The sequence below is a fragment of the Eutrigla gurnardus genome (assembly GCF_963514095.1).
Source record: "Eutrigla gurnardus genome assembly, chromosome: 5".
Lineage (NCBI taxonomy): Eukaryota > Metazoa > Chordata > Actinopteri > Perciformes > Triglidae > Eutrigla > Eutrigla gurnardus.
In genome coordinates this window covers 18,425,047-18,436,086 of record NC_139919.1, presented here as the reverse complement: position 1 = coordinate 18,436,086, position 11,040 = coordinate 18,425,047, and the positions used below count along the sequence as shown (strand labels likewise).

General features: G+C 44.2%; 1 protein-coding gene across 1 annotated transcript in view; it reads right to left on the bottom strand.

Moving 5' to 3' along the window:
* drp2 (dystrophin related protein 2) overlaps nucleotides 1-11,040 on the bottom strand; it is an 88,176-nt gene continuing 77,136 nt past the window's right edge. Inside the window, exons 20-24 of the mRNA XM_084009506.1 lie at nucleotides 10,479-10,625; nucleotides 7,429-7,681; nucleotides 2,248-2,365; nucleotides 2,069-2,155; nucleotides 1-1,626 (exon numbers count right to left, since the gene is read on the bottom strand). Coding sequence (XP_083865632.1) covers nucleotides 1,607-1,626; nucleotides 2,069-2,155; nucleotides 2,248-2,365; nucleotides 7,429-7,681; nucleotides 10,479-10,625 — 625 coding nt within the window. The 3' untranslated portion in view covers nucleotides 1-1,606. The remainder of the gene's footprint in view (nucleotides 1,627-2,068; nucleotides 2,156-2,247; nucleotides 2,366-7,428; nucleotides 7,682-10,478; nucleotides 10,626-11,040) is intronic.

Below are 11,040 nucleotides of genomic sequence, written 5' to 3'. Positions count from 1 at the left end.
CTGATGCAACCTCCTTCCCTGAATGTAGAAACACAATGAAAAACAAGTCCAGAAAGACAAACTCTTTTTTGTTTTTATATGGATTCAGTTTGGTTTTAAGGCATTCAATGACTGTGCAATGAGAGTTTAGAACAGAACGCACCCTATGACCATAGTCCAACCAGGGCAAAGCCATTTCAACCATTCATCTTTTTGTGCATCTAAAACTACACATTAGCGAGGAAAAATGAGGCATGTAGAATCAATAGCTGGTGTTCTATTCATATCTACATGGAGATGAGGGATTATGACGGATAATGTCAGTACAGGACCGCATTATGGTGGTGTGCCGTGTTCCCCCCCTGTAGTGTCTGGAATTGGCCTTGCATGGAGAGAAAGAGATATCGAGCCTTGCAGCACTGTCGCCCGGAGCTGCTTCCCTCTTTCTTTCTCCGCACACAGCAGGAGAAGATCCCCGAGTGGACGCCCGCATGCTGATATTTATCGGCAGACATTTCCTCAGCAAAACCCGGTTTCCAGCCACAACACAAATTGGCTCAAAAAACTGAGAGCGTGTCTAAATCCTGCGAGCCAAAGAGATGAAATGGATCTTCAAATTGTAATGGAAGATTTTTTTTCAGTGACGCAGTATGGCACACGATATTGATCATGCGGCGAGCCATTTGTGCAAAAGGAGGAAAAGGGTTGTAAATAGGCAGAGTGGATGTAGCAGCATACGTGTGTGTGTGTGTTTGTGTGCATGTTCGGTGAGTGCAAGTGGTTCTGTAGGAGCGTAAAGGGCTCACTTTAGAGAGGCGAGCGATAAGAGCGACAAGCAGTTTGAGAGGATTAGAGGAACACAGTGTGTGCATACAGAGGCGCTGCGCTAGCGGGCACTTTGGCTGTCTTAAATAAATCATGGATTTAACTGATGATGTGTCTTTCTCACAGAGTAAATAAGCTCGTTGTGGGTGCTGTCAACTCCCTGACAGTCTGTACCAGGCAGTCACATGAAATGCCGTCTGCCCAGCCCTGATCTAGTTTACTCTAGCAAGCTTTAACGTGCCACCTCCCTTAAAAAAATAAAATCAATAAATAACAACCATGATAACACATTCAAGGAGAGAAAAAAAACCCATTGAAGATACACGCATTCTGACAAAACAAGGGGATATTCTTCTTCTTCCTTTTTTCCGTTTTTTTGAAGTTCTCCTCAGGAAAGGTCCAATTTGTGCTGTGGACATATAAAGCTTCACACTTCCTAACAACTACACAGATACTGGTTAGCACAGTGTCTTGGCTGGGCACGTTTCTTTCGTCTCTCCCTGACCTGCTGCTAGCGTTAGTTTCCTTTGGCCCATGAACATGGCGTCAGGCTGAAGTGTCACTGAGGTGACAAAGCACAGCCTTTGCCAAACGGACACCAGCATGAGCCTTTAGCAGTTTGCATGAAAAAGGCTTTTTAGTGCACGGATTCCAGTGGAGGGTTAGCTCTGGGTATCATAGCTGCTGCAGCGGTTACACGGCCTGGTGTGCTGTGGCCTGACCTCAGCCGTACGGAGCTCCTCCCTCTGCCATCAGGCGTCTTTCAGGCTTTCACTCTGCTCCTCCGGGGCCCACTCGGGGGTTAGATGTGTGAGGTGGTGCCTGAAATTAGGAAATAGAAGAAGAGGAGGGGAGAGAAAAAAGCTTTTTACAATTTTAAGAACGCATGCACAAGGCTGAGATGTTCTTGGTTATAACTGAAGAGGCTATAATTATGATAATCCCTTTCTTTGTTCAACTCACAGGCTTTGGACTGGCCGGCAAATTGCATTTTAAATGTGACGCTCTCGTTTGCAAAGTGTGTGACAGTGACGCTCTCGTTCTCACTCCGCGCTACTGTCTCTGCCTCTCTTTATCTTACTCCTCCTCCCTGCCATTTAATCCCCCCCTCCCCCCCTCTCTTGTCTATCGACCCACAGCAGATCATATTTGCTCTCCTCTCCATCTCTCACCCTCCCGCGGGTGATGGAGGAGCGCCGAGTCTGTCTCTGAAGATTTGGCTGCGCCCCTTCTTACGGTCGGCGTCGGCTGCAGCTGAACTCACCCGGTTCCGAAGGGAAGACGTTTCTCAGCTGCTCGATGACTTCCTGGAGCTGCAGCACCGTATCCTGTTCGTGCTCCATATCATCTCCTGACACAAACGCACACACAGCCAACGTTACACCTCTATGGGGAGGGGAGGATGCACGGTTTCACATTCAATGTGTCAAGCATGGCGCTGACCTGCTGCTTCAGTGTCAGTGGTCTCTCGGCTGGCCGGCTCCCCGTGGCGACCCCCCCCAGACACGGGGGAAGACAGGGTGGAGGGCTCTGACCCGTTGGCCTCAGAGTCCTCTTTGGGCTGTTTGGAGGAAACACTGCTGAAAATTCAATCCATATAGTAGTCCATATTCATCTTGTTTTAGGCTGCAGGGACATGTCGTCTTTCACACAGTAATGAATGTGATGGTTAGTGGCAACTCGGAGAAGAATTATTTTTAAAAAGAGGCAATTTTGCCTGACAGCTGTTACACAAAAACATCAAGTTACTGTGATTTGTGCTTTGAGAGACAGATACAAACATAGTGAATTGCAGTGCATACAGCAGCATTGCAGACGGAGGCGGGGTAAAGTCTCAAATCACAATCAAATTGGTATAATGTAACTGTGTTGCATTCCCAAATATCACATATAAGCAACCCTCCATCTATTGTATTGTTTAAGCAACACTGCAGCAATACTCGGGAGGTGAATAACTTCAGGAGGAAATTGGAGTGTCTAGATTAGAAGCAAATCATACATAAACTTCATACAATGAAAAGGCAGAATTTACTCATTTAATTGTTTGAGGAAATGAAACTGTGATATTGTCCGGGGAGAAAAAGAACTGAATAGATTTTTCTCTTTGCTCTGAAATTCAAAGTCTTTAACTTCAGCTTCTTTCTCCCTTGTCACTCATTCCTTTTGCTGTCTCTTTATTCAGTGACCTGCATGTGCAATTTACATTCTGAAGTCCCTTGGCTAACAATTTACACTTTCTTATAGTAACCGAGTAACTGTGTGTCAGCTCCAACCCGCCTATCCATCTCTTTCTCACACCTTTCCTTTAGAATGCAGTAAATCCTTTTATATTACTCTCCGGGTGTCTTAAGGCTTATCCTCTTTCTTAACTCTTTCCATACTGTGCAGTTTGTATTCTCACTTCTGGTATTTCCATCTCGCCGTAGTATATCATCAAAAGTTCAATTTTTATTGCTGCATGGATATTTTTTCGTTGCCTTTTTATATATTATTATAATATAACTTTTATATTCATAAGAATGCATGTGAAGCTCTGTACAACTGGATGTATGCACTGTAATGCAAACACACTTTGAAAACCATCAATCTTGAGTTCAGTGACATGTGAGAAATATAGCTGATTCGGTTTACCAGAGCCCCGAACAGAGCCGATGCTGTTGACGTTGGACACATCAGTAACTATAGGCATCCAACATCTGACCTTCATTTTACCGGACATAGACGTCCACAGCTGAGGGGCTTGGACAGCACCCACTCACCGGTAGTCGGAATCTGGTTAGTCACCATTACGATGGTCCTACCAGAATATCTCACACAGAGATCAGGCTCAAAGGGAATTAGCAGATCACAGATATAGGCAGTGGCCTGACCATGTTAGGCTTTCAGAATGGGCAGTAAAATTACAAAATCAAGGGCAGCAAGGATTGGGGTGAAATGGTGTGTTAAAAATCTGGCAGCAGAGTTTGGAATAAATTATATTTTTACTCATTTATAAAGATCAGATTATGGCCTCTTTTTTTAAACATTATTAGATAAGGCTTGCTGGGAGAAACGAGAGACAAGCACATGTTTGGGGGAAAAAACAGAACACAAAAACGGCCTTCTGCAAACTGCAGATAAAGCAGCCAGTTCTCTTGGTTCCTGGGAAGATGGAATAGTACTTAAAAAATAACCTTATTACCTTTGAGTTACTCTAACCAGCTCCTAATCACATAATACACAAATATTTACTTGGAGAAACAGATCTCAGAAGTGCTTACACAATGAAAAATATGCCTCCTTAATTATGATGAAAAAATCTATTTCAAGAATAATAAAAAAAAGACCTTGTCAATAATAAACAAATTCCTCTTTGATAATGAGGAAATGTGCACAAAGGGTGTCTCAGTGAAAATAAAATAAAACTAAATAATAGTCTGTAGGCGGGTAGTGTTATCGTTAGGCGAGCACAAAATATGCACAAATATCATTAAGCTCTGCCCTGATGCAGGTTACCCAGTGGAAATGGGCTCTTTAATATTCACTTCTGCTACTACTAATGCTCAAAATCAACCGCTATCGGAAAAGTCAAAACAGCAAAAGTCTCACAAGGGCCTGAAAACCAGAGTTTCTGCATCAATATGCTAAAACGAGGCTGCATTAAGTTAAAGGTGGAACACAATCCTTGGGTTTGCAATTCCCCACCTCCATTAAAGATTTGAATGCCGCCACAGTCACGGAGATCCTGTTTCTGGGCAAAGCAGCAAGTACAAGCACTTTCATTAGTGGGTCACATGATCAATCACCATTGTTTTAACTCACTCTTTGATAGGTAGTAATTTAAAAGTAAAAAACCAAACTACCCTCCCTACTTCAAGAATAATTACACGCAGGAGGATAACCCGGAGGTCATAACAAATAGTTTCAACCAATTCTTTGTAAACATCGGGCCAGAGTTAGCGAATAACATCCCTGACTCACCCCTGCCCTGGAGTCATTTTGATAAGGATGGAGACAGAAATCCCAGCTCAATGTTTCTCACACCAGTGAAGGACACAGAGATTAGACACCTGGTCAACAAATGCGTAGCCAAAACTTCTACTGATGCTGACGACCTGGACATGAGATTAATCAAGGAAGTAGTAGATGGAATCATTTCACCCCTGACCTACATTTTCAATCTGTCATTTCAAAACGGGACGTTTCCTACCAAAATGAAAGTTGCCAAGGTTGTGCCACTGTTTAAGAATGGTGACACACACGAGTTTACCAATTACAGACCAATTTCAATACTGCCACAACTGTCAAAAATCCTAGAGAAGCTATTCAACAATAGGCTCGACAACTTCATCAACAAACATAAACTGTTATATGACAGCCAATACGGCTTCAGAAGGAACCATTCGACTGCTCAAGCTTTAGCTGAGTCTGTGGAAATCATTACCGACGCTATTGACCAAAAACAATATTCCACAGGAATTTTCATAGACCTGAAAAAAGCATTTGACACTGTTAATCATGATATTTTAATAGCTAAACTGGAGAGATATGGCCTTAGAGGTGTAGCACTGCAGTGGATCAAGAGCTATCTACACAAGAGATCCCATGTTAAAATAGGTGATAACACATCGACTAGCTTGGACATAGTCTGTGGGGTCCCACAAGGGTCAGTTTTGGGTCCAAAGCTGTTTATATTATACATAAATGATACATGTAAAGTGTCAGATACTCTGAAATTATTAGTATTCGCGGATGACACAAATATTTTCTGCTCGGGGAGTGACTTAAACCAACTTGTGGAAACAGTAAATCAGGAAATGGCCAAACTTCAAGTGTGGTTTAACATAAATAAATTATCATTGAATCTTGGAAAAACGAAATACATGCTATATGGTAAAAGAGGCTGCAACAACAGTCCCAACATTCAAGTAAACAGAGTTAATATTGAGAGGGTCCGTGAGAATAAGGTTCTGGGAGTGACTATCGATGACATGTTAAGTTGGAAGCCACACATAGCACAATTAAAAAGGAAGTTGGCCAGGAGTGTGTCCATACTTTGGAAAGTACAAAAAATATTAAATCAAAAAGCACTTCATCTGTTATACTGCGCACTAGTCTCTCCGCACCTGCAATACTGTGCAGAGGTGTGGGGACACACATATAAAGGCTCCACACAGCCCTTGTTAATTCTCCAAAAAAGAGCCTTGAGAATCTTACACTACGCCAACTACAGGGCACACACAAATCACTTATTTATCAAATCGAAAATACTCAAACTATATGATTTAATAAACTATCGCACAGCACAAATGTTGTACAAAGCATCAAACAGAACTCTCCCTCAGAACCTGCAAAAATTCTTCATACACAGAGAGAGACACAATCTTAGAGGGGACTTGATTTTCAGGCAAAGGAAGGTACGAACTACGTTAAAATCATTTTCCTTATCGGTCACAGGTGTTAGACAATGGAATGTGTTAGAAGACGAAGTCAAAAAAACAGCAACACTGAGTGGCTTTAAGAAGAAGTATGTATATTCAACACTTGACCGGTACAGATTATTGCATGTGAGTTGATAAGGGTCTGTGGCACGAATCAGCAGGCATGGTGCTGTGACGGGATGGGAGCATAACAAATTAACATTCTGCTCTCTGTACCACCTACTGCTGTAACATAGTATGTCAAATGTCACAAGTGAAAGAAAATGTTATGTCAAGCGAAATTTTTTTTTTTTAAATTTTGTTATTTTTTCTTTCTTTTCCCCCCTGTGGGTAATGGGGGCGGGACTAGATAAGCCTCAGCTTCTCCCGCTTTCCCTTTCGGCCATGTGTATTCATTTTTTACTGTGTGAGCAAGATGTGTGATGATGACTTAACGGAAATGCCCGAAATAAACAATTAAATAATAAATAAAAGACAATAAAATAGATGAAAATGTTACAGAGTGACACTTTAAGCCCTAAAGAAGGCGTCATCACACCCTGATTGGCCAAGAGGGGAAATTAACCAACTGCTCTCTATTCTTAATTAGGAGCCGGTCCCTACATCCTGCAGCACAGGTGAGCTGAATAACCTTCCGATCAACTTCGGGGGAATGGAGACATTCAGCTAAAATGTATTGGAAAAAAGGGAAATAACAGCAAGTACCAAAGAATGAGGGACTGTAACAATAGAATGCTGTTTGATCACTATTAATGGTGTTAGTATTGGCAGCATTTGGCTTCAATGGAGCAGTTCCTTCTAAGAATCCCTTCGGAACTTAATAATTAACTGAACATAACCGACTGATTTTACTGAAATAAGTTTCAGAACTTTGCCTCCGTTTTGCCTGTAATTACTCAGTTTCTTCATGGAAACTTTTAGGAAATTATACAGTCATACCTGTAAAAAACAGATCATTTGGAGGCTGACTGTATGTTTTGTATGAACATGTGAATCTAGAAATTAGTAACTTTTAGTTCGTAACTATAGCCATAAAATAAATGTGTAGTAGAAAGTAAAACATTTTTTGGATCCGATGTAATAATTCTCACTGCAAGTATTTTAAAACCGTTCTAAGGGACGGTACTTTGGTAAAAAAAAATATGTATAGTGCTGCACTCTCTCTCCATGACACCCGACCACAATGACTCTCTCAGAGGGGTACCTGTAGCAGAAGCTCCCTGAGCCTGCGAAGCTGGGACTCCAGCTGTTTGTTGTGGTCCTCCAGGATCTGCATACGGGTCTCCAGGCGTGTCTTGTGCTGCCGGAGGACCCTCGCCTCGGCCAGGAGCTCCTCGTCCTGCTGCTCTCCCTCTGTAGGCGAACCGGGACCTCCCTCTCCAGCCTCAGTCAGCATGGGGACCGACGCTGCCTCCTCGTGCTTCCACTTGAGCCTTCTGTACTCGCTCTGCAACACCCTGAGGACCCACAGTGGAGGAGAGATGGAGGGAAGACAGTCAGGCCCACATGCTGGTGCAACACATCAACACAACCGAAGGTATTTATCCGGCTTCCACCCATGGGCTGATGTATTGTTGCTATCGTACCGCACGGAGAGCAGTCATCCTCATGTTGAACGTAAGCTGATATAGATGACTCTCTTCTCCTGCATGTGTGACACTGAAGGCATCAACGTGCTGCGCTGTGAGGCATTACTAAAAAGCTGCACATATCACTGTTGCATCATGCCCAAACATACAGTCCAGTGGACTAAACCTTGTATTGTGTTGACAATGGCTTTACTTTCTCATTGTTTGTGATCCCCCAGATTCCACTGTGTAATAATAAATATTATTTTTATTATTGTCTACCTGAGCAAAGAAAGTCTCTCTCCCTGTGTGTTGTTATCTGAGCTTCTCCTTAATCCAGTTGTTGTGCTTTTAGTGCATTCATGAGCTGATACAACAATGTTAAGTTTTTTTTTTTTTTAAGCTGTTAAATCTAGAGGGCTAGATTTACTAATGCATTTGCGCCCACTTTACGCAACAAGCGCATAAAAACATGGAACGGTATTTACAAACAGGGCGCACTTGGCAGGTCTTAACCTAAAAATGGAGAAAACAAATAATCAACGCAGACTGGAACAATTCTGTTTTTGTGTTCTTTATTAGTTTTTAGTGGTTTATCTGAGACTGTTTGCTCAGGTATTTTTATCCTCCTGAGAACACGAGTATAGCGGACGTGGATGTCTCAGGTCTGGGTGTCTCAGGTTTGAATGTCTCAGGCCTGCGTGTCTCAGGACTGGATGTCTCAGGTCTGGGAGTCTCGGGTCTGGATGTCTCAGGTCTGGGTGTCTCAGGTTTGAATGTCTCAGGCCTGCGTGTCTCAGGACTGGATGTCTCAGGTCTAGGTGTCTCAGGACTGGATGTCTCAGGTCTGGGAGTCTCGGGTCTGGGTGTCTCAGGTCTGGGTGTCTCAGGTCTGGATGTCTCTGGTCTAGGAGTCTCGGGTCTGGATGTCTCAGGTCTGGGAGTCTCGGGTCTGGGAGTCTCAGGTCTGGAGTCTCAGGTCTGGGAGTCTCGGGTCTGGATGTCTCAGGTCTGGGTGACTCGGGTCTGGGTGTCTCGGGTCTGGGTGTCTCAGGTCTGGATGTCTTAGGTCTGTGTCTCGGGTCTGGGTGTCTCGGGTCTGGATGTCTCGGGTCCGGGTGACTCGGGTCCGGGTGACTCGGGTCCGGGTGTCTTAGGTCTGTGTCTCGGGTCTGCGTGTCTCGGGTCTGGGTGTCTCGGGTCTGGGTGTCTCAGGTCTAGGTGGCTCAGGTCTGGGTTTCTCAGGTCTGCGTGTCTCGGGTCTGGGTGTCTCAGGTCTGGGTGTCTCGGGTCTGGGTGTCTCAGGTCTGGGTGTCTCAGGTCTGGGTGTCTCGGGTCTGGGTGTCTCAGGTCTGGGTGTCTCAGGTCTAGGTGGCTCAGGTCTGGGTGTCTCAGGTCTGCGTGTCTCGGGTCTGGGTGTCTCAGGTCTGGGTGTCTCGGGTCTGGGTGTCTCAGGTCTGGGTGTCTCGGGTTTGGGTGTCTCAGGTCTGGGTGGGACATCGGAGGTCCCCTGTAGAATACCAACCATGCCTACATTGATGGTCCATGGCCCGTAGATTTAGCAATTTGATGATGCATCCACCTTAATAATTATCGGTGATACTAGCCCTGTATACTTGGTATCGTATCGATTGCAGTATCACACACCACTACTTTTAGAGGCGTGCTAATTACACTAGAGGGCGGAGTATGTGCTGTTTGCCTGGTGGCCGTCAGGTTTGATAACTACTACATAAAATGAATGTGCAAACTCCCACGACAAACGCAGTGCAAACTGCACCAGTCTTAGTAAATCTACCCAGGAGTCCCCAGGATCCCTGGAAAAGACCAGGGCTAAAGGTGTTTGGTGGTATCGATGTATTGTTCAGGTATGAGCCACATGAGAACCACAGCAGAGGATATAAACTAAGCCACAGCAGCCACTATGTTCATACATCAGCACAACAGAGCACACAGTGTCATCGCTGAACTGGGTCAAGGTTTCAGACACCCAAAAGGCACAAGTGTATATATGTGTGTGTGTGTGTGTGTGTGTGTGTGTGTGTGGAAGTAGCTGGATGTCGCTTTTGCGTAGAAAGGTCACAAACCAAATTGAAGACAAGAGGAAATTATTCATATGAATCATCAAGGTTGCCTGTGGTAACCAATTAAATAGAAAGGGGAATGAATCTGTGTCATTCATGGAGAATGCCTGAGTCCCTTAACAAGTAGGACAAAATCCATTCTAATTCAAGCATTAACATTTGAACTTGTGATGCACAGATGCTTTATACTTGTATAACACCAGTCAATCCATAATAGATGCTTCCTGTCTCTTCTTTGGAACGTCAACAAAGTTATAAAGTCATTAATTACAGAAGGTGTGCACCGAACAGTGTTTTTTTAATGCTCCTGGAGCTTTAATGATATAAAATCACTCCCTAAACCAAACGTGTATGTTCTTTGTTTCATGCCTTCAGCCAAATCTTAATCTAAACCTCATTCTAATCTATAAATACATTCAACACAGTTCTCAATGCTTACAAAAATAACCACTTTTGCTGATGTGATGGAGTTGGTATACTCCGTGGATGTACAATGTGCAATCCAGTCCAGATGAATTCATTGTGTGTTAAAGCAAACAGTAATGGCAACCGAGCTCCAGACTCAAAACACGTGTTTCGTTTGTTTTGTTCTTGATACAGACCTGTTCTCGTTCTCCAGGCGGGCCAGGGTGCATTGGAGCTGCTCCTTGTCCTGGTGCTCCAGGTGGGCCAGCAGCATGTGCTGTCCGCAGGGCGAGTCATGGTCCAGGGCTGGGCTGGAGTGACGCAGGAGGTACTGATCTTCATCCCTGAGTCCCCCACACAGGAGACAGCACACTGAGCCACCAGCAAACAGCCAACCAGCAGCACAAAGCAGGGCCAAGGACGGCATGGGAGGGCATACGGGCCAAAGCAAGGCAAGCAGGGCGAGGAAAGGTATTACGGGGCGAAACGCTATCAAACAAGTCTGGACAGAATGGGGCGCCAGGCTGTGACAAAGGCCTGGTGCCAGGTTTACCTTCCAAATATTGAATGTGCTGTCACCACGACATTAAAAACCCACTCATGTTTATTAAAAGGTGGATCTTAAGCTACGTCGCAACGTACCGCTATCACTTTATTGATGATGGAACAAAAAATATATATTTGGAAGAAAACTATTTTATTGAGCCAAAGTTGAAGCAAGGTACAGGCTTTGCTTTGCATTGCCAAACAGTGCATCTC